The 27,973-nt window shown below is 41.3% G+C and overlaps 2 protein-coding genes and 2 pseudogenes across 2 annotated transcripts; 1 reads left to right on the top strand and 3 right to left on the bottom strand.

The window, feature by feature from the left end:
- The first annotated feature begins 20 nt into the window (after positions 1-20).
- LOC139446411 (receptor-type tyrosine-protein phosphatase mu-like) lies at positions 21-27,973 on the top strand. Its single transcript, XM_071227738.1, has 30 exons — positions 21-75; positions 219-314; positions 396-623; positions 7,989-8,174; positions 8,410-8,547; positions 10,538-10,678; positions 11,000-11,137; positions 11,222-11,362; positions 11,828-11,968; positions 12,056-12,196; positions 12,488-12,628; positions 13,228-13,374; positions 14,707-14,806; positions 14,999-15,069; positions 15,181-15,389; positions 15,953-16,040; positions 16,484-16,545; positions 16,763-16,799; positions 16,948-17,045; positions 17,148-17,273; positions 17,590-17,729; positions 18,139-18,274; positions 18,501-18,647; positions 24,307-24,406; positions 24,643-24,716; positions 24,932-25,054; positions 25,219-25,350; positions 25,610-25,746; positions 26,330-26,465; positions 26,913-27,973. The coding sequence occupies exons 1-30, from the start codon at positions 21-23 to the stop codon at positions 26,982-26,984; spliced, it is 3,681 nt and encodes a 1,226-aa protein (XP_071083839.1). The 3' UTR covers positions 26,985-27,973.
- Positions 4,979-7,842, bottom strand: LOC139445265 (uncharacterized; annotated as a pseudogene).
- On the bottom strand, positions 19,257-22,731 carry LOC139444800 (uncharacterized). The gene is made up of 2 exons (XM_071225761.1): positions 21,389-22,731; positions 19,257-19,972 (listed from the first exon to the last, which is right to left on the bottom strand). Exons 1-2 carry the CDS (start codon positions 22,641-22,643, stop codon positions 19,428-19,430), a joined length of 1,800 nt encoding a protein of 599 aa, XP_071081862.1. The 5' UTR covers positions 22,644-22,731; the 3' UTR covers positions 19,257-19,427.
- Positions 22,842-24,118, bottom strand: LOC139444802 (uncharacterized; annotated as a pseudogene).

Here is a 27,973-nt window from a genome sequence, read left to right as displayed (position 1 = left end):
TTTTCACTTAGGTATTCGCAATGGTTTGGTTCAGTGTGGGGCTGCTGGTGGTTTGTGTCACTGTGACCCTCACTGGTAAGGACGTTATTCACAGAATATGAAATGAGAATATGATTTATTTGTTGATTTTATTCACAGATAGCAAGCTATCTTCAAACCAGATCAATGTTTTCAATGTAATTTAAGTAATTACTGTCAGTCAACCTTTTTTCAAACAGATGCTGAATGTCACTGTAACAACTGTGACGTGTTCCCCTCTAATCCCTGTCCAGATGGATGTCGGGAAGGATGGTTCGGTTCATACTGTCAGAAACGTGAGTGTGAGGTCGTAGATGTAATATCAGAAATACAAGTCAGCGATCATTGTGATACTGATTATGTGTTTATATTTTCAGAAAATATTGCGTTGGGGAGAACATGCAGCCAGAGTAGTACATTGTATGGTCCACCAAATAACTACGGAGCAGGACTTGCTGTAGATGGTAGTGCCACCACAGATGCCAAGAGCACGCCACTAACATGTGCCCATACACGTAATGAGACAGATCCCACCTGGACTGTGAACCTGAACACATCAAGTCCAGAAAAGATACAACAGATCAGACTGTATCTACGTGACGACCGTGAGTACACAACATATGAAGATGTAAGGGTGAGAATATCCAACACTGTAAGAAGGGATCTAGGGTGATGAATTGAGAATGTGTTTTCATCATAAAAGTTACTGGAACTTTGAGGGAATGATAATTGTCACCCTGTCATTGACCGCCTAAACATGTATGAGAGAGTCCGAGGCCAACACAAATTGCAATTGATTGCGAGATATCAACGAACAAGAACTTAATGTTAGCATATAAAACTTGTTGAGTCGGGCAAAATGTAATGGCAGATGTTTCAGAAGTAGTTACAATCAAATCGATAACGTAACAGGAGTGATATATCTTTATCACCCAATGATACATACAATAAGGTAATTTTTTGTAAGAAATATCAATAGAAATTGAAATAAAAAATATTTCTGATCATATGTTTAATTTGTATTCAAACTTAGAATAGTTAGCAAATGCAAAGTCAATAAATCTTATAATACGGACAGTTATTATAGCTAATGAATAAGTTTACAACAATAATTTATTGTACACTTTAATGTGAAAATGAATGACTCACCAGTTGGCAAGAATCCTGTCCTGAAGGGGCTGTATCCAAGGTAGCCGTAGACAGTCTTGAGAAGTGAAATGAAGAGTAAAGTAATTTCACTCAAAAAGTCATTTCTAGACTATTCTGCAATCTTCTTTCCACCTGCTATATGCAGGATATGCTTACAAATTATGTAATCAGAGGCTAATAACACTATCATTGCAAGTGTGTAGCACAGCAACTTAGTAAGCTAACGTAAAATAACATTGAGCAAGGCTCGCAAGGTTTAGATCTGCATCCCAGGTCACTATTACAACGTCAGACAGCTCATTGTGACGCAGTAAATATGACGTCACAGTCGGCTACAGATAAGCTCCAAATTACAAGCACTCCGTGGTCCCTAAAACGTTTAATAGACTTTCTAAGTCGATTTTCACAGTGTTTTCTACTGTCCAAATTGCCAAGCACACTTTGAATAGTGTGATAACCGCTGCTTTCTAAGGCATACTATATTTTAAAATGCCTACCGACAATGACTGAAAAGGTGGATAATACTTTTCTATGAATATTTAGTTGAGGCCGTCAAGAAGGCGTTTTAAATAGAAAAAAAAGTTTTTTTGTGATTTGATACCTACCATTGATCAATCAGAATCGAGTAATTTTCAAATTCATGTTGAATAATCTTTCCAGTGTCACTTATTGTGCATTGGACAAGAGAACCACGTCACAGAATAGTCAGTATTGATTCTTATCAATGTGTGACGTCCCTGCTAATGGTCATAAACAGGCATCGAGCTCATGATACAAAACCAACTTTAAACACATTTAAACCATGGCTCCTTTGTCCGTGCTCTTACCAACTGCTTTTAGTTTAACACCATTTGGCAACTTCATTCTTTCCCCTTCATTTACCTTGATGATAGAACTAATTCATTAAAAACGTGTGCCGCCAGCGGTATTCAAACACGCGAAGTCCGTATCGAAGGCTTACGCCTGTTGTCTTCAGGCACCGCGACATGGGAGAAATCGCATGAACAACTCAATATTTACTTACATCGGGACTTATTGTTTATGCGTTTATGAACTGCGAAATATGTGTTTTATGCAGTTTTATACAGTATGTTACTCTATGCATTGTAGTATTTGTACGTACTTGGGATTGTTGTAGCTTTTCGTTCAACAAAACGAACAGATAGAAAATAAATTACTATTATCTTGATCAGGACTAGGCTTGCTCATAATATGGGCAAGTAATGTTAAGGTGATTGATAATGTTCTCAAGTTGGTTCATGATGAATGGTATACTTGTCCTGTGAAATGCAATTAGTGCGAGGTGAACATATTACACGTGGTTCAAACGGGTGATCTCACAGTTAAGAATAGAGAATATCTTCCAAAATACCTTTACCAAAATGTTTTTTAAAGCATTTTAGGTGCTGTGAATGTTAGGACGTGGTTTAAATAGGTTAGATCACTCCGACCATGGTGTCTAATCGTTGACATGGTTAGTTAGAGTCCTTGTGCTCTAAGCTGTACCTAAATCTTTACAAATAGTTTCAGACGTCCACATCAGCAAGCCCTCTAAAACAGCAACAAAAACGACCCTTTGTCCTCGCTTCGCGATATCTAATCAGCTGCTCGGCGACCATGTCCAGCCAGGATACTGACAAAATCGAATTTCTTTGGATGAAACATTATACAAACCATCAAAATAGAGTCATATTATTCGGCTTTAATCATGAACTTTTGGTTTTCAATTTCTAAACAGAATAGTAGTACTCAAATTGCTATTTCTGTATGCACAACCCTTTGTTTTGTTTTTTCAGGCATGGTTTAGAAATGAAGTTGAAGATTATAAAATGCAATTATTTACTCTTGATGCTCTATTCGAGGAAAACCGTACACCCATGGTCGAGCTTGTATCTTTATATATATCTCGCCGTCAGATCGAAGATCACAACCGAAACCCCGACGGCAACATTGCCAACCATTTCCAACGGTTTTTTTAAATATAAAAAATAGTCTTAAGTCAACCCTACCACTCACCATGTTCATTTACTTGCCATATCGAGGATCCAACCTAGTTTACCGAAACTTTGCATAAAGAAGCTTAATAGTTGTTTTCGTAAAGGGTGACTAGCTGAATACAAACATGTAAATTTTACTGAATTAATAATTTAATGCCCAAACAATATCATTTTCGTCATATAATTTGCTTCACAACAACGTGTAATGCTCACATAGTTTGTATTAACTGTTCCTATCTATCGATGACCATAAAAATGTGTAATATGACTCTATTCAAAGTTACTTAATCTCGCGTTTTCTTTCGAGGATAAACTATCATGTGTTGACACCTTTCTCATCCAGTTAATCTGTCTCAATTGCTAAAATAGTTAGAAGCTAATGTATATGCATAATTTCTTCCTACTAACAGTACTTGTATTGACACGATTGGTAATCTAAGGCCGTGAGACACGAATGGTCCAGTTGCGAAATACTCCATTTTTTATAGGGGCCCATGTGTACATACCGGCGGGACATTTCTCTGGAACCGTATTTGTATATATTGAAAGTATAACCGTGTTTGTTTTTTGTAATTAGGTGGGTGCAGTTGTAAACATATAACAGACACCTCACGGTCTGCTTTTGACTGATCAAAGCTATTTCAGCTTTCGGTATCTCCGTGATATTCCTTGTGTATCAAAAACTTCACAAAAGGTCACAAAAAACACAGCAAATGATATATGTGTGAGTATTACAGCAGTCATATGAAACACCTAAAACTTGATATGAAACATGAAGAATTAAGGCTACATACAAATGTGACCTAAATATTTTATCAAATATTATATTGTATTAGTGAGACAGTATGATCCTCATATGGTGTCGTGTATTCATCTGTATGTTACAATCTATCGTGTCTCCAGCACCAGCATGACTATTAAATAGATTTTAACGTCTTACTTTGACATAGCAAATAATGGGTATTCATTTTGTATGATATTTCATAATTCATCCCAACCCCGACCCTCCATAATGTTAAAGTAGTTTTAGTATTGTCTGATTCTTTCGCTCTTCTTTTAAAATATAAAATACCACATGCTGAGGATCTAAAGATTCTTAAACCTTCTACGCTTTTATATTCTAAATCACTTTCATAAACTATCAACTCTAGATAATTACCTTGGGCATGGTCTTAAATATCTTGTATTAACTATGATGTGTCCATGTCAAAGTATATGGTTGCCATTTGCAACAATCTGGAGCAAAGAGGTTAAAGCCGATTCCTTTTTAGCCTTTCCTCAAAATATATTTTATCTTCATTACAGTGAACATATTAACATTTGATCGATTTCCTGAAACATCTGAAATGTTTGTGACAAAAGCTACATTTGTTCATGAATTATCTTATAAGTTGTCTCCTTCATCGGTGAACGTTGTAATTGCGAATCCCACACTATGATCAATTATTTGTAATCATCAAATAACAGTTATCATCCAAGAACGGATCCAACAGGAGATATCACGTGTCTGAGACCAAGCGATATCTCCTAGGATACAGGTCAATCTCCTAAGTTAAAACAAAATTACATGAACATTAGTCTTTTTAGGAGGTAGCCAATAGTGGACAACATCCTACATTACTGAGATAATTTACAGAAAACCTCCAATAGTTCAACCTCCATTAGTAGAATAATTTACTGTACATTAACGAGCTCTGCGTTTTCAGTCAACAGGGGCAGCCTTGGCAAGTGGTTAGTTCGTTTCAGTACAGACAAACCGCAACTGACAATCTAAATCAAGAATGATTTCACAAATATTTATGCTGAATACAAAATCAAAATTTCACCGAAAATGTTGTGCCGTCATTGTTTCAGTTTCATTGTGAAATTGCGCCTGTCACTAATGTAGGGTCCCCGTGAAGATTCGGGGTAGAGAATAGGACTTCAGCAACCATTCTTGTCGTGAAAGGCGAGTATGCTTGTCTTAAGAGGCGACTAACAGGATCGGGTGGTCAGGGTCGCTGACTTGGTTGACGCATGTCTTCGTATTCCACCTGAGTGGGTCGATGCTCATGATGTCAATCACTGGATTGTCTGGTCCCGACTCGATTATTTAGACTGTCATCATGTAGCTGGAAAATTGCGGCGTTATACAATAAACAAACTAACAAACAACTTGTGCAGGTAACCTGTTCACATCTTGATGGGCCTGGCGTCGTTCTTGTCGATGGTTGAATGCCTTGTGGCGTCAATAGCTGGTTACAGTAGCTCTGGGTCGTCTTGATTTTCTCTGAATGATTGATCATGCGTTTACTGTATCCGCCATTTCGGTGGACGTCCTCTGATAAAGAAAAGACTATTTTGCTTGATTCTTTTCCATCAACATGTATTTTTCCATCTTATCAAAACTTTCATTTCCTCGTCAGCTTAGCTTTAGTAGTACGATGAGCGCCGGCCTGCTTGCAGAACACCTATCGTCATTGAATTTATAGAAATATTATTTTGGATTCGAACCCCGGGACTGGGCGATCACCAGAATGCGTTATCGCGCCCTCTAACATCCACGGTAATGTTGCAACTACAAGCAGATTAGAAAACATCATATGCCAGATACAAGAATTGTGGGAAATACACAAAAGTATAGTTGAAATTTATACCTTGTAACCGATTTATGCCTCGTCTTCTCGGCAATTAGCTGTTCGTCTACTCCGCAGTCGTAAAGCCTGTCTGTTGTCGTTGTCTGAGGGAGTGATTTGTGTAAAATCCGCTGAACCCAGCGGCCTTGCAGAGACAGTTGACGGCCGCATCAGCATACCAAACCTTGCCTGCAGTGTATCGTAACGGGCGCAAACACTTTCCATGTACTGGTCTGAAAACAAAGTGAACTGTGATCAGTTCATGCAGCTGACCGTACAAAGTGCGTAGTACACAAGAACATAAGAACGTATATTGGTAATAGGTGCATATTACGTTACAAACACAGGTAGAACTCCAATGAGAGGTTTCATTACTGAAACGTCGCATAGGAACAACCTGTTCATTTTCACAATATTAGTAGTTAACTTGTGAGAGAATTACATGTATATTTACCTTAATGGCATGCACTTGTCGTACAGTCTGACGAGGCATCTTTCAGGATGTTCCTCATGACTAGAAATTGTCACGTGTTTCCTTTTAACCTTCCTGTGCTCCAGTCCCCCTCTGTTCGTTTTGGAAATGTCCTCAGTATATTTCAACTGCTAGACGTCAACAACTGTAATGTGAATTTGAACCACTGCGTAGGTATCTGTGTTTATATCCTGCCGTAAGGACCCGTGAAGATCCGGGGTAGAATAGGTCTTCAGCCACCCATACTTGCCGTAAAAGACGACTATGCTTGTCGTAAGATGCGACTAACGGAATCGGAGGGTTAGGCTTGCTGACTTGGTTGATGCATGTTATCGATCCCAATTGCGTGGATTGATGATCATGACATCAATCACTGGATTGTCTGGTCCCGACTCGATTATTTATAGACCGCCGTCATATAGCTGGAATATTGCTGAGTGCGGCGTTAAACAACAAACCAACCTGCCCTAAGAGCAAAGTTCAACCCGATTGCATAGACGAGGGTGTCCAAGAGCTTCTGCGGGGTATCTTCCACGAGTATACATGTCTCCCAAACTACCTTTTTCTGCTGTTCAGTGACGACATCCGCTTTTGGTTTTTCAACCCCTATCCCTTTCCGAGCTAATAATTTCATCTTTTCACCCAGAACGGATCGCATACCAGTGTAACAAGATGACGCAAACCCCATTCTTTCTTTAGTAATACTGAAGAGAAAACACACACAAGTTCGTAAAAAGTGTTACCGCGGTACTCTTCACGCCCTTGGTTTCGGTCCTCCGTCAGAAATAACCTCAATGTTCTGTTAAGACCATTTTCGTTTACAGTCAACGGCACTATGTTTTGAATTGCCATTAAAATTTCATTATAACTGCGTTTTTGCCTCTCAACAACCTTTAACTCTTATGTTCAGTGTTCCCAGAATATTCTGAATCGCACAAATGTACCATATTGGTTTTAGAAAGGGGAGTATCGAACCGAAACTCTTCATTGTCTAGTTTTGCTTCCATCTGCGTTGCCTGAACAGCTTTCTCAAAACTTTCATTGTTTCACCTTTTAACGAATCTGTATTTCGGAATTCAACTGTTTCTCAGACACGCGTGTGCTAATTATTCCCGATTCTTCTATCATCTAACTTGCCAAGTATAGTTCGGTGTCGCAATTATCATCAAAGTTATCCTGACTATATACACTGTTCAGTGTCAGTGTACTCATCAGAAAATAACCTGCCTAATTCAAAATTCGGACAATAATCTTCTTGAAAGTTATCCATTAAAAGTAATGATTCACACAATGAGTTCACAACCAAATCAGACTGATTACAAAAAGTGTTCTGAGTCACGAACAATTCATCAGCACAACCCGACATGTTGTTTCCGAAAAGGTCATCGCCGAAAGAAAGTTTGACCTACGTATCGCACGGTTTGTGAGTAAATTAGTTTGGTGGGCAGTTTTGGAGACCTCCAACCTGCTTCACGTGCGAAAGTATTAGCGAGTTTTCGGACATTCTCTTTCACATACAGTTCAAGGATATGTCAAGAACATAAAACTGCACTACAATTGCATCACAATGCTTTACAGAGGATTGGGACATCATCGGTTACCATGATGTGAGAATCAAATGACAGCGATAATCTTCTGCCACTGAAAGTGGTCAGCTGTAATTTACAGGCTAAACAAGTTTGGAAGAATGATGTTTGATAAAGTCTCGGAGTTATATCTTTCCTTCATTCCGTACAGTACAGGAAAGAAGCAACGGCATGGAGATACTTGTGGGCAGCCAGATGTGCTACAACTGGTCGTCAAATGAACATCCCCCTCCGATAGCTAACGTCACCTGCCGCCAGCCACTGACAGGAACCACGGTCACTATATGGATACCTGGTCAGAGGAAATTCCTTACTTTGTGTGAAGTGCAAATATTTGGTACGTTATGTGTTACCTTGGTTCTGATATTTCGAAATTTTATCACCTGATAGGGTAGCAGGATTTTCAAAATTCGACCTGAAGATTCTATTAATTTTCCATAAATGACAGAAATTACTTCATTCATATGATATTCATAAATAATGGTGAAAGTTTTGCACACATTTTCAAAGTTTACAGCTTTTCTACAACAGATGAATAATTCAAATGAAGATTATTGTATAACGATGTTCAGTTTGCAGTGATGGATGGTTTTCTGAAGATTGTGACAAACAGTGCCGATGCCTTAACAGCACTGATATATGTGACAAGATCACTGGTCAATGTTCTAGTAGATGTTTCCCAGGATATGATGGTAACGACTGCCAAACAGGTATGAAACTTAAGGTATATATAAACCTGTCGCATAATATGCCAGGTCCACATGGTCCATTCTTGTGTCAGTATATCATGTCAGTGAATCGACTTCATGGGCAGACAGAATGTGTCTCAGGGCCATAATGACACAATACACAACTAAATAGTGACGGTAACTTCAATTAATATAATAGTTTCATGCAATTGGGCATTTTCCAACAATAGCAGCATTACTAAATGATATTTGCATTCCACAAGCCCACAGATTATTTGATGCACATTAGCAAGTCAGTTGTGTTACATGTGTTACAGGGAATATTTGTTTGTTGTTTGACGACGCATTCAGCAATATTCCAGCTACATGTAAATAATTGTATAATTACAAATGTTCAGTTATACTGGATATACGATGGATTTCCTAAACTATTTGCCTCAACAAATTCAAGACCAAATCAAACTTGTTACTTTGATGTCACAAGACTATAGTCTTATATTCCGTATGGTTTTAAGATTGAAGCTTTATCATTATGATTATACGTATATCCCGAATTACTTCCGACACGAAGTCGCCACAGAAGGTGTTAAGTTCATATAGAATAAGAATACATATAATTTTGAGGGGGACATTATAGTGTGTGATTAACAAATAAATAAGACTGCCTATCTTGCCTGTGTATCTAACCAAACCCCCAAGAATGCGGACCAGTTTAAGAGCATTAGACACAATGTTCAAACTTCTAATTGAATTATGGCTTACGTACCAATTATACAAAGTAAACGCCAAACCCGTAACTTTAAATAAAGTTATTTATATGTGCCAAATTTGACCCATTTATGAAGCCTACAGAATTCAGTGTCTCAAACTATAAAAGCGGAACTTGTGAATATATAGTTGAAAATTCATGATAAAATTCAAAAACCGGAAGCAACTATTTCATGTACGCTCTCACCGTGATTGTTCTGCAATACTATGTGAAAATATGCAAGGGTGTCCTGCAGAGAACGTTGGACAAACGGAGTGCTCAAGGCACAGAAAGCGCGCCCAAGCAACAGATAAGCAACCCGAATACAAGGTGCATCCCCTTAAGCGCTCACATCAGCAAATGTGCACCAGGAAAGGAAATACAATTTAAGATACATGTATTCCTTTTCTTCAAATTGAGTACTGCTGATGCCATGCAGCCTAAGGCAAAAGACAACTTTTTGCATTGAATTATAGGGTTCATCTTTAAATAGGTTACGCAATGCATATGAATTACATTGCATTTATTTTGAATATTACCTCTGTAATTGTAAAGCCATGTCATCCAACCTTTGGATATTATGGCCAAACGCTAATGGTTCTCAGGCGAATCTACATTGACGTGAGACTTCCTTAATGGGAGAGGTGCCAATAAACCTAATGCTGACGCCAATGGCCGCCGGCGTTACAGGTATTGTGTTAGTTCAGTGGGGAGAAATAACCATCACGGAAAAAACACTATTTTTCACAGTCCATGGAAGGATAAAAGGACAACGCACGCCGCTCATAGTTTAAAAATCTCATAAGCAGCATTGAACCCCATTCCATCTCACCTCTTGTCAATATTGGCCACATTACAAGGGACCAAACATTATTACATGTACTTTTATTTACACGATTAATCCTGAGAGCACTGGTATTTTTGTAAGGCTGTTGCGCTGTGGAATATATACAATTAACTAAATAAGAATCTTTTGCGAAACAGATGAGGAAATTTGAATGCGACAAGAGAAACTAAACATGATTTTTGTGAGGAGGTATACTTTATCTACCAAATAGAGCCAAAACAAATGTCGCAATATACAACTGTAAATGTATCAATAAATCGAATCTGCCCTCGTGAATTTGAAACAGTTGATTGTTTCGCGAAGAACTTGAATTTCATGGTTAAAGTTAAATAATTTTTTTCTGATTGCCGCATATAAATTAGCCAGTTCGGATATCTGGCATAGCTATTTACCAATTTATGTATTTGTTTATGCAGCATGTCCAGATGGTTCCTATGGTATCAACTGCTCATCACAGTGTGGAAACTGCCTCGATGGTGACGTCTGTAATGTGACCACGGGAACATGTCCTAGAGGATGTGCATCAGGGTGGATAAATGACACCACATGTCTAGATGGTGAGTCGGAATCATGATGTCGAATGAATGTTGATATCTGTTTATGCACGTGTTCTTGTGAAGTATTTCACTCAATACCGTAGCATTTATACCCCTAAGTTTGGATATTTCCCCAACGGCATCAGCTGTAAGAAGACAAACAGAATAAGCATAGAGGATATGACGCAGGATGGCTGATCGACGACACATTCAGACACACACACGTACATACATATAGTTTGCATGGTTAAAGTTAAATGGTTTGGTAATTACAGCATGTCAATTAGACAGTGCTAGATATCTGCCACCACTATTCACCAATTTATGTATGTGTTTGTGCAGCATGTCCAGATGGTTCCTATGGTATCAACTGCTCATCACAGTGTGGAAACTGCCTCGATGGTGACGTCTGTAATGTGACCACGGGAACCTGTCCTAGAGGATGCGCAGCAGGATGGTTGAACGGCACATGTCTACAAGGTGGGTCTGTATGAGTTTTTAAGTGAAAGATAACCTTGTCAATTACGATTACGCGATGTGTTCCTTATGCGTTTATGTTTGCAGCCTGTCCAGATGGTTCCTATGGAAGCAAATGCTCATCACAGTGTGGAAACTGTCTAGATGATGACATCTGTGACAAGGCAAACGGAGCTTGTCCCAGAGGATGTGCATCAGGGTGGATAAATGACACCGCATGTCTACAAGGTGAGTCGGAATTATGATGTCGAATGAATGTTGATATCTGTTTATGCATGTATTCTTATGAAGTATTTCATATCGTGTTGTCACTCCAGATTGACAGGGTGTAAGTTAAATGGCATGGTGTTTGCAACATGTTAAAACTATTCCTACCGCAGCAATTATACCTTTCAGTTTGGATTTTGCCTAAACGGCATCAGCTCTAAGAAGACAATTAGAATAGGGCATAGAGGATACGCAGCAGGATGGCTGATCGACGACATATACAGACACAGACACAGACACAGACACAGACACACACACAGACACACACACACAGACACACACACACACACACACACACACACACACACACACACACACAAAGTGTGCATGGTTAAAGTTAAATGGTTTGGTAATTGCAGCATGTACACTAGACAGTACTAGATATCTGACATAGCTATTTACCAATTTATGTATTTGTTTATGCAGCATGTCCAAATGGCACCTATGGTATCAACTGCTCATCACAGTGTGGAAACTGCCTCGATGATGACGTCTGTAACAGGACCACGGGCACCTGTCCCAGAGGATGTGCAGCAGGATGGATAAATGACACCACATGTCTACAAGGTGGGTCGGTATGATGAATTTTTAGGTGAAAGATAACTTTGTAAAATACGATTACGCCATGGTGCTCACTACGTTACGTATTTGCAGCCTGTCCAGATGGTTCCTATGGTGTCAGTTGCCTCACTCAGTGTGGAAACTGTCTAGATGATGGCATCTGTGACAAGACAAACGGAACCTGCCCTGGAGGATGCGCAGCAGGATGGATGAATGACACTACATGTCTTCAAGGTGATTCGGAATTATGATGTCGAACGGATGTTCCTATATATTTATGCATGATTATGTTCTTGTGAAGTATTTTATATCCTGTTGTCACAGGGCGTAACTTATATGTTGTACCTCTCAGTGTGGTTGCCTAAACGGTGTCAGCTGTAACAAGACAAACGGGATGTGTACACACACGTACACAAAAAATGTACATGATTAAATTTGAATGTTTTTGTGACCGCAGCATTTAAAATAGCCAGTTCTAGATAGTTCTGATATAGCTATTTACCAATATATGTATTTCTTTTGCAGCATGTCCAGATGGTTCCTATGGTAGCAACTGTGAATCCCAGTGTGGAAACTGCCTCGATGGTGACATCTGTAACAAGACAAACGGAGCCTGCCCAACAGGTTGTGCAGCAGGATGGCAGAGTGACGCAACATGTCTAAATGGTGAGTCGTAATCATGTCAAAGCGAATGTGTCTGGAGTGGGATGGCGGTTTCATGTACTAGTATGTGTGTTTGTGGAGTATTTGAAGCCACGTGGTCAACTCCAGACAGGCTTTAAGTTTAATTACTTCGTTTGTGCAGCATGTCCAAGTGGTTTCCATGATAGAAACTGCTCATCACAGTGTGGAAACTGTCCAGATGATGACAGCTGTGACAAGACAAACGAAAACTGTCCAGCAGGATGTGCAGCAGGGTGGATAAATTACACCACATGTCTACAAGTTGAGTCGGAATCCTGATGTCGCCCTCGTATCGCTCTTATATAGAAGGTTCAGATAACCTGCTCGAATTCTCTCAAACAGTGTAGTCAGTCTCGGGAGCAAATGAACTCTTCACAGCGGAGCTCTCTTTTCCGAGGGATTAACGAAGCTGTCAAGTGCTGGGATGGATTTTAGACTGTAAACACCAAGGGAAGTAACTCTCATGAGCTGCTCTGGGTCTACCACCAAAGGCCACCAGAACATTTGACATTTTTGTAGCGTTTCAATGAATATGCTACAGAAATACGCTTTGAATGTATACTGCCACTTAACATTTGCAGCGTGTCCAAATGGCTACCATGGGAGCAACTGTGTGTCGGAGTGTGGAAACTGCCTTGAGGGTGTCAGCTGTGACAAGACAAACGGAACGTGTCCTGGAGGATGTGCAGCAGGATGGCAGAGTGACGACAAAATGTTATGTTTTCAACGTACGTAAGGACTAGACCATATGACAATTGAGATGAATGGCTTTGTTTGTCTACACAAGTTTATACGTCATTATTTTCTTCCAGTTTTGTTTTTATTTTTTTTCTAAACGAATAGGTTATCATCAGATCACAAAACTGCACTGTGGGAAAATGCGATATGTGGTATATAACGTCAACGTAAGAAAATAACTACTCGATTATCCATTGGGCATAAAAAGGCAAATTGAAAAATGGGCACAAAGAAAATGAGAATTTGCTTTTTATGTTGTGTTGTTAGTGATATTACTCACCATGTTTCACCAATGTGCACGTGTAATCGACGGAGAATTATTGTGTAGAAAAGTTTAGAAAGGTTAATACTGTCAGAACATACACTATACCTGCTCAGAAACGCATATAAACGCACATGTATTAGAGTGTATATCAGCATAGAGAATGACATCTGCATAGTGTATAGCTAATTTCAGTCACCTTCCTATTTTGTCAAGGTGTCGTCGTATTTAGTCCTTTCTTGTTTTGTACAAGGAGTCGTGAAACTGCCATTTCTTTTCCCTTTTTAACTGTACATATTCATTATTTCATTTATACATCATTTTAGTGATACTTGTGTGAGTGTTCGCGCAGACGTGTATGTGTGTACGTGTGGGTGGTGGGGGTTGGTGTTCTCGTGCTTGGCTTTATGGCAACTAATTTTTAATGATCTCTTTTTATTAACAACAGTGAATAAATACATTTTTCTCATTTGTCTTGCTTCGACGTATTATTTAAACGCGCATTGACGCTTGGACTGAAATACATTGGTCAGAATATCAATACATTGGATACGTTTTGACCCACACGTTCAAACGGATGTCAGCGACAGAAATCTCTCTGTCATAAGCGTCCATGTATATGTTGGATTCCCTATGTCACAGTTTATTTCCGGGCCTTCATCGTTCTTACTTGATGCTTTTGAATAAGGAATGTGGATGAGGAAGATGGGCAGGAAGTTATTAACTGTCATGACATCCACAAAGCCATATAGAAATATAATCATCATGATTAACTATCAGATAATGTTTGTCTGTGTGCAATATCATATGTTATGTGCCATTATATCGTCTTAATGAAGGCATAGTTGTAACATCACATGTCATTAGCGGTATGATTATATTCTTAAACAATAAGAAATAACGTTGCATATAAAATGAATTGATAAAATTAATCAGTCTCATGTCTTTACGTTTTTTGATTAACACCTCACGAGCTGCACCAAGTATTATTTCGTTATTTGTAATGAACTTGCAATGTGTTGCAATAACATTGTTCATGATGACTCTTTATTCTTTAAAGCTCTTGCTGGTGGAGGTTCTGTAGCAGGAATTGTTGGAGGGACAGTTGCAGCTATTGTAGTCATTGCTGTTATTGTGACCATTGCCATTTGCAGGAAACGGTAACTCCTCTACACAATATATAGATTCAACATATATATTAGAATAGTATTCTTTATCTAGTAATATTTTATTGCATATACAGTTCTCATACGTTTTCTGACATTGTAATGTATGTTGAAATACCACATGAACATTATGTTTGGTAATATGTCCTAACTGCTGTATTAGCTTAATGAAAACAATTTTCATAGGAGAAAACGGAAAGAGGATGACTCGAGATTGCCGGTCCCACTAGAAGTGCTTCCTAAGACAGAAAGTAAAGGTAAAATCACTGTTGTTTTGTCAACCAAACTAAGCTTGTTGATCATGCTGTTCGTTTCCAGTCTTCCTGAGGAACAATGACATTGCTATCAAATACTTGTATCCCTTTCAGATAAACAATTCGCGAGTAAATCCACTCCAAAGCCACCTGCAATGGAAGAAGACGAGGACGCCATGTTTTCTGTTGAGGCTGAAGTAGACGGCGACAACGAGGCTGCCGCCACCTACTACAACTGGGTACCACCTCACATGCGGCTGGACAACCTGAAACAGTGTATTAGTGAGAAGAAGAAAAAAGCCTCATTTGAAACCGAATTTAAGGTTTGTTTATCATAACAATCTGCGAACGTACCTCACATATTCATGTCCTATGCTATCCTGACATGCAAATATAAACATGGATTGTTTGCACTATGTCAAAGTATATGTTTGCGTGATACTTTTTTATCACTCAAGAACCAGGATTTGAATGTGATTTTTCAGATTCAATACATTTTTCTTGTTTATGTTCAAAATAGTCATGTTATATTTTGAACATAAAAGGAACAGCACAAAAAACCTGTTACCGATAATAGTTTTTTGTGAATAGTATACTTACTCACAAGGCTTGGCAACAATACAGCTGATTGTCAATTATCAATAGTTTTGTCTGTGGGCCATCGGATTGCCTGCTCCATTTGGCTGCTAATATCTGCTAATTCAAACGATATGCACACATATGCAGGAAACACAGGAATGTAGCGCTGTGTATAGCAAAGAACACAAACATACCAATACACGTACATATTACAATACAATGTACAGTGTATTATGTGTATGAATTCGTTCTCTTTGTATGTCCATATACCCCTGCAAAACGTACTTTATGTCCATATTTGTCTCAGACGTTTCCATATGGTGCAAGATATCCACATGATGCCGGTAAAACGACTGAGAATAAGCCGAAGAACCGATTTCTTGCTCTATATGCGTGTAAGTAAAACATGATCATGTTGTGTATGTTACTGAACGCATAAAATAAAGTCATTAGTCAGTAGGTTAATCTTCCTTTTATTGTAATAGCAGATTCATTTATATAGTGCTGACAATTACACAAATGGTATTTTATGTATGCTCGCTATTATAACAATCTTAGGGTGAGATTTAAAAAAAATATAATTGCCTCGATTTGTGATTTGAATACAGGCAGTGATGGTGAAGACTTGACGGCGGAATGTTTATCAAGTAACCAGTAATTGAAATACCTCACTGTATCGGGTTTTAGAAAGAATGACTTCCAGAATCTTCGTATTGTGGTACTGCCAGCATTAAAACAAGCGCGGCCGACACCGCTAATTGAACAGTCTGAATATGTTTGTGACTGAAATGACAAATATGCTTCATTATTCTTGATGCTGAGTTTTAACTTCAATCAGATGATGATTCGAGGGTTGTGCTGGCCGATGGAGAGGATTACATTAATGCCAATTATATCATGGTGAGTGGGATAGAACTATTCCTTACATAATGATGGCAGTCATGATCAATAATTCAAATGTTGATCTCAGGTTTCAAATTCCAGTTTGATGTGCTTTCTATAACTTACATGATTGAAAATGAGGATAATAAGTCACATCGCTGACTGAGTGTACAGTTTAATATTGAACTTATCGATATTACAATAAAAACTAATGGTAAGTGTACATCTTTTACAGGGATATGATGATACTCCGAAGTATATAGCAACACAAGGTACGAACTATATGCTATGTATGATATGTTTTCTTTCATTGTAATGTTTTTCAAATGTAGTTAGCAAACGACATGATTAATAGTTAAATGGAACATATGAGATATTTCCTCGAGGAACGGTTTTTATTACATACTGTTTTGCACCCAGGACCCAAACCGGGGACAGTCACTGACTTCTGGCGGATGGTGTGGCAGGAGGACATCACACAAATAGTCATGCTGACCAGGCTGATGGAGATGAACAAGGTAGAATATGATTCAGGGGTCATTTACTTAATCTTGGAAATAACATAAATACTTAGCATATTATTTATATCTTAACTGTTCCTTATTTTTGTCTTTTGTCAGAAAAAGTGTGAACGATATTGGCCAGGTAGGGCCAAAACTGAAATCTACGGAGCCTGTAAAGTTACGAACAAAACTGTGACAGCTAGGTCTGACTACACAGTCTCCACGTTTCTGGTCCAAAACTCCGTATGTATAAATATTTACGGATTCAGCACCATGTAACAACATGTTAACCACCAGTGTCATTTAATATATACTTCGACTAGTTTTAGAAAAACATACCTTTTAATACTGGTACTACTGTCTAGCAATATTTCTACACACAAATACTTCAATCTTTTTTTTATACGATCACACATTATTTGGCATAACCATAAACATCGGCATCATCGTTTTGGTATTGTAGGCTTTCTGGTAACCAATATTAAGCACTAGTGGCAATAAAAGTGTGTAATAATATATCCCTATATCCTGAATATAAGTGTAAGCCGGTTGTCTACAGGGTATCAAGAGAACTATGACTCATTACCACTTCACGTCTTGGCCTGACCATGGTGTTCCTTCTGCCCCTGCCCTCGTCAACTTCTGGAGACTGGTCAAACAGGGGGACATGGCCAGGGGACCCATGGTGGTGCACTGCAGGTAACTTAGAAGTCGACACATGTTGCGATGTAGATGTTCATATGTGTCAGTAGCAGTGGCCACAATGACAAATGTATATATACGTTTGTTATTATAATAGGTAATCACAGTGGATGCGTAGAGATGGACACATGCTTGTACATGTGCACACTTAGCTTTAGGCCATTGCCACTCCCCTTCTTTAACTTGTATGTAGATGGCATCATCAATGGTGAATCAATTTATTTGCATACAGGAAATCCATGCACGTACACTGATGTTAAAAAGAGGTGAATAAGAACATGTCAGGGCACATTGTCGGTACCAAAGTAGAAAGGCGATACGTGGACAATACAACGTGTGACAACTCGGCACATGAATTTATCAGTTAGAACTTGAGTTTTCTATTCTGTGACATGCATATGTTTAGCGCTGGTGTTGGCCGAACAGGAGCTTTCCTTGCCCTGGACTACCTGATGGATGAAGCTGAGAGTAACCACAGAGTCAATGTGTTCATGTGTGTCAGCAGGATGAGACAGAACAGGATGAACATGGTTCAGACAGTGGTGAGTTTATGATTCTTTTTATGGTTTGCGTGAAAATCGGTTTGGCAGTATTTAAAGTTTTGAACACAGTTGGTTAGTACGTAAACTGTCCATTTGATTATATTTACCTCTTTTTGAAAGAGAAGGTTTAAAAGTTAGGTCTGAATGCTGATAGTTTGTTTTGATCAGTACTTTGACATAGTTTAAGTTAAAATTGTAATAATACATTCATATATGTTTCATTCAGAGCCAGTACGAGTTTGTGCATGATGTGGTCCTGGAGGCTCTCAATAGTCGAGGAACACGCTACACTTCTTCTCAGTTTGACAAAACGTTTGGTGCTGGTGAAACGTTTACGCAACCCCAAGAGGATAATCTGAAAGAGCAATTTGAAGTATGTAAATGTCGTTATCCCGCGATATGCCAAGGAGAGGCACGGGCCACCGAGCCGTTGGTGCCCGTGCCTGTAATAAAACAGAAGATGAGATTGGGTTAAATGGCCGAGGGTGTGCAGGTACTAGTGGGCTACTTAGCTGCTAATTGTATATACCAAAAATGCTACCGTTGCCATGGCCACGCGCGTGGCCGACGGCGATTGCAGCTAGCGCTGCTGGCCTGAGACTGCTACCGCTGTCCGGCCCCCACGGTAGCATATTTAAACGCTACCATTGCTTGGCAACTCCCACGTTGCCAAAAGCAGCTCCACGCTGCTGGCCTAAGTCAGACTGCCGCTGCCCGGCCCCAGGTAGCCGGCCAAAGCAGATCACACTGCCCGGCCCCATTAGCAAAACCATTGTGCGGCTCCCGCCGCGGACCCAACTGTCAGCTACCGCTTGACAAGACGACTTCCGCCGCCGGGCCCATATACGTGGCAACTGTTTGCCCCAACGTATGTTATTCTACGATTCCCCGGCTGAAAAGTCGGGAAAGACAAGGTTCCCACTGAGAAGCAGGTAACCCCGGAAAGGTTCCCGCTGAAAAGCAGGTAGCCTTAAACACGAGTATTAATTTGGAAGCAAGTTAATTTGTTACTAGCAGTGTAGCCCACAAGAACCCCGCCACAAAGCACCAGAGTGCTACCCCACACCCACGGCCACGCGATACGCGGAGATAGCATTGTTGCCCGGCTTGCTTATGCACTGAAAGGAAACACTAACCTGTGGAGATAATATCCTTACTGGCGCAAAACGAGCGCCAGGGCATGCAATAAATTGTCCGTAAACACACACAGTCCTTTGTCACTGAGGTGGACGCCCTCCCAGGCGTACCATGTCTTGTCAGATGCCAGGATCTGGGGATGTGGCACTGTTGTACCGCCGAGCTCTTTGACTCGGTTGGTCACTCGGCGGTTGATATTCTTCCGCATCCCCTCGATCTTTCGTGGATCCCTGGCATCGTGCCAGTAGCGCCTGGGCAGCATTGAGGATACGATGATCTTGGTGTCAGGAAGCTGGAGTTGTATCCGAAGGATTGATGCCACCATGTCAAGGTAGAGTTGGCTGCCTTTGACCGAGCACAGGTCGTTGGAGCCCAGGTGAATGATGAGGGCTCTGGGGCTGCGCCGTGTCGCCTTGACCTGTGCATCCAGAATGGTGTCCAGCTCCTTCCACCTCATCCCCCCTCGTGCCAGCCATAGCATCCTCGGTTGGTTCGGGCTGGTGCCCTTCAGGAGCAAGTACTGCCGTGCCCTGGCCATGTAGCTGGATCCCACCATCCAAACTGTAAACAATAAGAAGTGTAGTAAGTACCATGAAAGACTATTTGATTTAATTGTGCAACATTGAATTTGTTGGTAGGCGTATGTAAGCATTGTAGCAATCTGATTTCCACCTGCCGTATTGTTGTATGAGGTGTTCAGGCACCACGTTCATGGCTGCTGATGTGGCTGCCCCAATGCGGAAGGAGTGCGAAGAATAGCAGGCCGTGTTTATGTTGCTGTGTGCTAAGGCCTTTTTTAGGAGTGCCTGGAATTGGTACCTTGTAACGGGGGAATGGTCAAAGTGGACGAATGCATGTTGTGGGCCGGAGGGGCGCGCCTCCAGGTAGTGCTTGATGGCGACTACCGGACATAGCGGATTACCTGGTATAGGTGACATTGTAACTGTTGTCCCCATCCTGTACTGATCGGACTTTGAGTGTGGTAAATGGATTGAAAGCTGCTGGGGGTTGCCCGAGAAGCTTAAATTCTGGATGGCGCAACCTGTTTTTGAGGGTCCAGTTTGGACGAGTTCGCTAACCCTAAAGAAACCGAAGAAGGCTGTGCAGTAGACTGCCTTGAACAGCCTGGCTTCATATGCTGATGAGCATACGTGAGGCAGATTGTTTGTTACTACCTGCAGCAGATCTGCAGTGATCGGTTTTCTGGTGTCTGGTCGGCCCGCTGATTTGTGTAAGCCGGTTACAATCTTGCCTATCAGGAAATGGTTTGTACAGTCGGTGAGCCCGTGGAATTTGTGGTGTGAAGACAGCGCTGCAATGTAAGTCTTGACTGTGTTAGGGGAGTGGTGAGTGACTGACAGATAAGCAATAAAGTTTACGACCTGATCCAGCGGGACTGGCCACACCTCTTGTAGCTGGTGTGCGGACCGGAACTGGTGCAAGGCATTGATGCCTGTTTGGTAAGTGGCCCATGTATTAGTAGACAGAGATTGTTGTAGGAGTCTGCCGGCTTCCTGCCTCAGATCAGCCATATGTTGCACGGGATAGGTGTGGGGTTCTGGTCCGCGGCTGGTGCTGCCTCTCGGAAGCGTTTGAGCTGAAACCTCGAGAGAGCATCGGCAATAGTGTTAGCAGTGGAACATACATACTTTGCCTTAAACATAATATTATATCGGAGACACTGCAGGATTAGGCGACGGAGTAGGCTCATCACTCTGGGGGCCTTGGTTGACTGCTTGTTGATTATTGTTACGACGGCTTGGTTGTCGCAGTAAAAGAGGACCTTTTTGTTTGCGAGTTGCTTGCCCCAGATTTGGATGGCCAGTATGATGGGGAACAGCTCCACGAGCGTCAAGTCCCGTGTAGTTCCATCCGTCACCCACCGGGGTGGCCATGCGCCGTTAAACCATTTGCCCTGCATGTAGGCCCCAAAGCCGGCGCCACCCGCTGCGTCTGAAAACAGCTGGAGGAAATCGCTGTCCACCCATAGTTGGTCCTGAAACACTGAAATGCCGTTATAACTCGTAAGAAATGTTAACCACATTTGTAGGTCTTCCTTGACCCAGCTGGTAATCCTAATGTGGTGAAATGGTTGCTTACCTTTGCTAAGCAGATCGATTAGCCTGCGGCTGAATGCCCTTGCCATTGGTATAGCCCTGCACATAAAGTTAAGCTTGCCTATGAGGGACTGAAGGGCCCTTTTTGTGACCTTGATGTTACCTGTTGACAGGATGTCTTGGATTTCCCTTGTTGCCTCCTTGATCTTGGGCTCTGGGATTCTGATCTGCATTGCAATGGTGTCGATTTCCAGCCCTAGGAATGTCAGTTTGGTTGTGGGGCCCACCATCTTGTCGTGCGCAATAGGAACCCCAAGCTGTTCAAGTGTATTCACGCATCCGTTGAGGTTGTCTGAGCAGTGGCTGGTGCCTGCTGTGCCCCCCGTTAGGAAGTCATCCAGGTAATGCATGACCGGACACGTTGGAAGATGCGATTGCATGCACCATTGCAAGAAGGTACTAAACGTTTCAAATATGGCGCAAGATATGGAGCAGCCAAATGGTAAGCATTTATCGAAATAGAACTCACCTTCGAATCTGATGCCTAGCAGCTCGAAATCGGATGGGTGGACTGGTATAATTCTAAAGGCCGACTGAATGTCGAATTTTGCTAGTAATGCTCCCTTTCCCAGTTGTTGCACCATCTGGGTAGCTTCATCAAATCTGGCGTACACAACGGAGCAGGCCTCTGTGTCTATGAAGTCATTTATAGATTTACCCCTGGGATAGGATAGATGGTGAATTAGACGGAATTCCTCCGCATGCTTACCCAGGTGCTGACCATATCCTGGCTGCTTCTTGGGCACCAGGCCTATTGGGGATACTTGGAGGTTGTCTAGGGGGGTGTCCTTGAAGGGGCCCGCCATCCTGCCAAGGTCGACTTCCTTTTGTAGTTTTTGTTTCACGTAGCCTGCCGTATCTTGGTGTGTGGCTGATCGCAAGTTTCGTGCCAGGCGACCCGTGCGGCTTCCCTGGAACTCGAGCTTAAAGCCAAAGCTAAAACCTACCCATAAATAATTTGCATCTCTGTAATTGACCCTAGCATATTGGCGTAACCAGGGTGCCATTTCATTGAGATCCACGGGGGAAGGGGCCATTGAATTTACCTGCCTTGCCGGCTGGTTTTCTGTTAGGAAAGGGCTGATTGGGCTTGTATGGGGTCGGTTGGACCCCATTCCCTCGAAAGCAGGTCCTAGAGCTATGGGAATGTTTGCCACACTTACCGCATTTGTGAGTGTACTTACAGTTGACCCTGCTACAGCCAAATTTATTGAAATCCCAGCATACCTGACTGGCGATGTCCCCCTGTACGCGTGTCATTGCGCCCCGTCCGCCTGATTCTGGTTGTAGTACCGGCTGTGTTACCATGTACTTCAGCCACAACTCCCCGTCGATGTTGTCCCAGCGTCGTGAGGGGTCCCTTGACATTCTGTGTCGGAATTGTTGGTCGTAGGTTGACCAGGCATCCCCCCCGAATCGAAGTGCCGCCGTTCTTATGGTTTCCATGTAGGACAGCAACCCCTGGGTTGTGCGGACCTCGGAGTGCCTACTAACGTAAGTACACATGAAAATGTGGAAAGCTGAAGTCCAGCTTGCCAGGGACAGGCGCTTTGCTTGCTATTTTATTGGTTTAAAAATTACCTTACCTGAGGAGTCATACGCCATGGTAATCGTACCGTCCTCGTGACTTCCCTCGGTGTTTGGTAGTATTGTGCCGAGGTCGACATACTCGCCACGCCAGATTTTTTCCCTCACCTGTTGTTTGACGTGCGCGTCTATTCCGTCCGCACGGAAGGAAAAGGAATCCCCGTATCCAGCGATGTGATTGGCTGGGGCCGCGTCACCGTCGGCCTCGTTGTGCGCATCGGGGATTCTCCCTATGTTGGGCGAAATGGCGGGAGAACTAAAACCAAGCCTTACCTGTTGGTTTGCGCTAACCGGGCCGGGCGCTGAATGTTCCAGCAACTGGAGTATTTTTCCCAGTTGCTCGTTTACCTGGGTAGCCGAGTTGGCAACCTGCGCGGCATTTACAAGCTGCGCCGATTGTACGTTAATTCTGTTGCCACCTTCGATATTTCCGTAATTGGCAGACTCACCATCAGCTGTTGTCTCCTGTACAATGTGTACTCCCGGGGTTTGTCTTCTGGTTGTCCTGGCCTGCTTGGCTCCCCTCACAAGCTTGTGGTTGACGGTTGCTCTTCTCTTGGGAGGCATCACGAAAAGTCGGGGTGGTGAGTTGGTATTCCACAAGCGTAAATTGTCCCGAGGGTGAAGTTCGGGAGTAGAGCGGAATAAATGCGATACGGCGAGTGCTGAAATAGATGGTATTCAAAGCGTAATCGGCGAAACGGTCGCGATTGTGTAAATGCGATACGGCGAGTGTTGGAATAGATGGTATTCAAAGCGTAATCGGCGAAACGTTCGCGACTGGGTACAAAGGAAACGTAAAATGGGAAAGCGATTAGATACAGTGACACACGTGTGTACTTGGGGAAGGGCTGCTCGCGAATGACGGACTAACAAAGGGCGGGATGATGCTTGCGCGGGATTATTCCCCGGGCACGGTGCCGAGTGGTGGCCCGGGGTGATTGAGTTACGAGGGGTGATTGGGTTACAGACGTAATTAGCCCATGGTTTGGATACGCGCGATAAAGTCATTTAGTAGTTAGTACTAAATGTAAATATGGCGGTGGCACCTTTCATTTCGCCGTGAAACTCTTTTTCTAGTTGATGATTTTGTTTATTCATGTTGTTTATGAAACATGGTTGTGTGACACAATCAGCATATGGTAAATATAAACACGATAAAGAAAAGCGATTACTTGCTTGTTTTTTTAGTTACTCCAAGAACAAACATCTGACCTCGAAGAAGATATAACCTCACAGGCACTGCTCCCAGAGAACTCGGGCAAAAATAGGAACCGGCATGTTCTCCCGGGTACAGACTTATTGAAACATATATAACAGGACATAGTTTACCAAACTGGCCATGTTCGCATGTAATTAACACAATATAAATGAGGGTGTTTTCTGCTTTAGCCTATTAACATCTGATCGTAATGGTGCCTCTACCTTGCTACACATTACAAGCTTTATGTGGATATTGTCGATGAGATATTTGAATAATAATGAACGATACACTTTTCCTAACTGAACTGTGTGACATTGTTGCAGGAAACAAATCCAGGCCCTACCTGTGTACTCCAGTTCAGGGTCGGAATGACTACATCAATGCAGTGTTTTTGCCAGTAAGTTGGTTAGCAATTGTTAGATGTAAGATTCAACCACAAGATCACAAATGAATTATATGTTCAGTTAAATCTAATCAATTTAAGTCTTCTTTTGTCGTGTGACGTTGAACCATTCAGATTGACAGAACTAGTAAAATATGAATTATGACAAGCATTGAGATTCATGCGCGGGGATGTGTCGGTATATAATTTGATTGCTCTCCTATTTTTAGTCCATCCTTCGACCATCGACTATGATAGTCACCCAGACCCCACTGCCAGACACTGTAGTGGACTTCTGGAGATTGGTTTTCGACCATGACTGCTTTACAGTTGTTTGTCTGGATGACTCTCAGGTAAATGTTATAGGTGGTTCTACATTCGAATATCAAGATGCGAAGTGTTTCCGTCACAATGTACATACAAGCATGATGATATACGATGATACCATATACTAACCAAGCAATATTACCATATATATTATGGATTTATGTTATGCATGTTACATATTGTCATCCAGGAGACAGATGAACTTTACCCGAAAGACAATAACGTGTTACAAAGTGGACCCTTCAGTGTGATACACGTGGAAACCAATTCAAATGGGGCATTCCATACAGAGAGACAGTTAACGCTTGTGCATGACAAGGAGGTTGGTTCTTAAATTTTGTTATTTTAAAGCAATCGCTTAAAGTTAACTATGATCGTATGATCCATGTAAGGACACAATGAATACTACTATATGCTGAAACATCACAAATGTTGCAATTCCCGCAACATGATATGTTAATCTGTTTAGAAAGTATTGTTGAAATTGTATTTGCAACTTGAAACTGGGTTGGTAACACTGAAGAAAGGGTGTTTATTGGAGATTTGCCCCCGTTAAAAGTGGTGTTTCTGTCCCTGTTCAGGACAGCGAGCTGTCAGTCACAGTGTTCCGCCTCCGGTCCCAGGACATGATGTCCAGTACGGAATCACTCCTGGAGCTTATCAACGTGGTAGACACAATCATCAGCTCTGACGACCATAAGATCCTCATCCACTGCCAGTATGTATTTAGTTGGTATCTTATCCCGTTTTACAATACGATAAGCAAATATATCATAAGAATTATATCCCCCATCCTAAATACACTTCATTTGTAGTGGATACATTATGTGCCCCATCATCTGTGAATACATACAGCTACTATATGCTGTGTATTGGTGACGCGTGTCTATGTTTAGTCAAGTAATGAAATGAAGCTGAATGTTACCATGGAAGCCCAGGTGTCTTTACCTAATATTGAAGCATTGTGTAGAGTACTAGTATATGTCCAACACTCTCTGCTTTCCCCCACCCCTGAACCAAGCCCAGGTTCAATCCGTTGCCGACTACACCACAAAGCGAGCATATGTATTCCCGGGTGAAATGGGGGGACGACGTTTATACAAACCCGTGACGGATTGACAAATGAGACACCCCTTGCCAAGATCACAATGGTAGATCCACAATAATTGTAAATAATAATACAATATATGTGTATAAAATGACTTCAAATTGAAACATGCTTAATCAGAATGCTTGTCCAAAGATGTCAAAGCTTGCATAACTGCTTGAGCAGGCATGATGTGATGGTTTGTGTAAACTAGTGACGGTGCTGCCGTGAGCGGCGTGTTCTGCAGTGTCCTGAACATCATCAGCAGACTGAGGCTGGACAGAGACGTGGACATCTTCCTCACCATCAGAGAACTGCAGCGTGTCAGACCTCAGTTTATTCGGTCCTTTGTGAGTGCTTTAACTGTTTCATCTTACAGGCAGTTCACGTAGTAAATTTGCAAATTTAGCAAAAATAATCGTTAAAATGTCTGCCACAAGCCTAAATCTATTTCTTCACGCCAGGAAGCAATAAATGTTCTCTTGGTTGATGTAAAAGTGATATGAGTAAGATCTGTTGCATTTCGGTTCTATTCAGCATTCAATTCTCCATTCACAAATGGAAGGCAATACTTGCAAATTACGATACCCCAACATATTTATCAATAGGTGTCTGAATTATGAGTTATGCATTGTTAAATGTTGTAAAACACATATTTACTCACTGAGATATGATAGGAACTAAACCTCCAATTGTTGTTGTGATAATCAAACCAGCATCTTTGTATATTTCTATAAACAGTTGTGCCCATGCCTAAGGATATGTTATCTACCTGTGACAATGGTTGTTATTTGCAGGATCAGTACAAGCTGTGCTATAACATGGTGAAGGAATATAGCCGTGCTTCCAACATCTACGCCAATCTGTGACACAGAAACAACAACCACATAATCTACATAGATAGGCTGCACATATAGTGTCGGAATTATTCTTAATTTAAAAAAAGTTTATGCTCTTCGAACACATATTCGAGAAACTGAATTTGTCTGACATGTCAGCGATTGACATGTAACCAATTCTAGTTACGTTAAAAACATGTTAAGTGAACGTCATGAGGGATTACACATTAGCGGAATGTCAGTTTATACCGGCAAGTTACTATACTGATTCAAACAACATATGCATCGACAGTGATTTACCATTATTTCATTCATAAGCATAAATTTTTTTTCATTTCCAATCGTAAATTTTCAAAATATTGAAATATCATAAATACCATGAAGATTTACAATATTTTGCCTGCGATGCGTGTTACTTTCTTCAGACACCCTAAAATTTGCAAGAGTAAATGAATGGCTGAATGTGTTCAAATAGTTACATGGTCAGTGATATTTTTCCGCAAGGGATGAACGTTTGTCGATGTTTAGTTTACATTATTGACTTTGTTTTCCTTCATTTTATAATGTCTCCATCAACTTAATTCAAACAATTTTTAATAATCCATAATTGTACTGTAAATTGCTTTGTCTAAATCAATATTTGAATATTATGTTCATGTCATGATTCAACAAGGATTCGTTGATACGACGTGACATGCTCTTGATCCAACGCCAAATTGCCATTTGCGGTATCCTGCGCCAGGACTGGTCCATCCAGGGTGCCTGGAGAGCTCTCTGTGGTGGTACAAACGTCTACCGACGATGTCGACACTTACTCATCTGGAGGCGGATCGGGACTCAGTGCTGGCTATGTTTGTGTGGTAATTTTCTGCTGCTTGTACGCAGTGAACGTCTAATTGCGGTGGGCATATGTGATAAAACGTCGACCACAGTCACAAAGGCTATCTCGGGCGGAAATCTCTATCTCAGAACAATTCTTTTGCAAGTGCGAGACAATCTGACAGTCCTAGGCTATTGTG

This window comes from Haliotis cracherodii, unplaced genomic scaffold, assembly GCF_022045235.1.
Source record: "Haliotis cracherodii isolate W230 unplaced genomic scaffold, xgHalCrac1.p SCAF_6, whole genome shotgun sequence".
Classification (NCBI taxonomy): domain Eukaryota; kingdom Metazoa; phylum Mollusca; class Gastropoda; order Lepetellida; family Haliotidae; genus Haliotis; species Haliotis cracherodii.
This window is presented reverse-complemented; position numbering and strand designations above follow the sequence as displayed.

Excerpts from the sequence above, each read along its gene's own strand:
- LOC139446411 (XM_071227738.1), top strand. The coding sequence starts at position 21 with ATGGTTTGGTTCAGTGTGGGGCTGCTGGTGGTTTGTGTCACTGTGACC. Across the intron at positions 16,546-16,762 it reads TTAATGCCAATTATATCATG|GGATATGATGATACTCCGAA; the intron begins GTGAGTGGGATA and ends CATCTTTTACAG. Across the intron at positions 24,407-24,642 it reads GAACCGGCATGTTCTCCCGG|GAAACAAATCCAGGCCCTAC; the intron begins GTACAGACTTAT and ends ACATTGTTGCAG.
- LOC139444800 (XM_071225761.1), bottom strand. The coding sequence starts at position 22,643 with ATGGGGTCCAACCGACCCCATACAAGCCCAATCAGCCCTTTCCTAACA. Across the intron at positions 19,973-21,388 it reads GGACCAACTATGGGTGGACA|TTTGGATGGTGGGATCCAGC; the intron begins GCGATTTCCTCC and ends TATTGTTTACAG.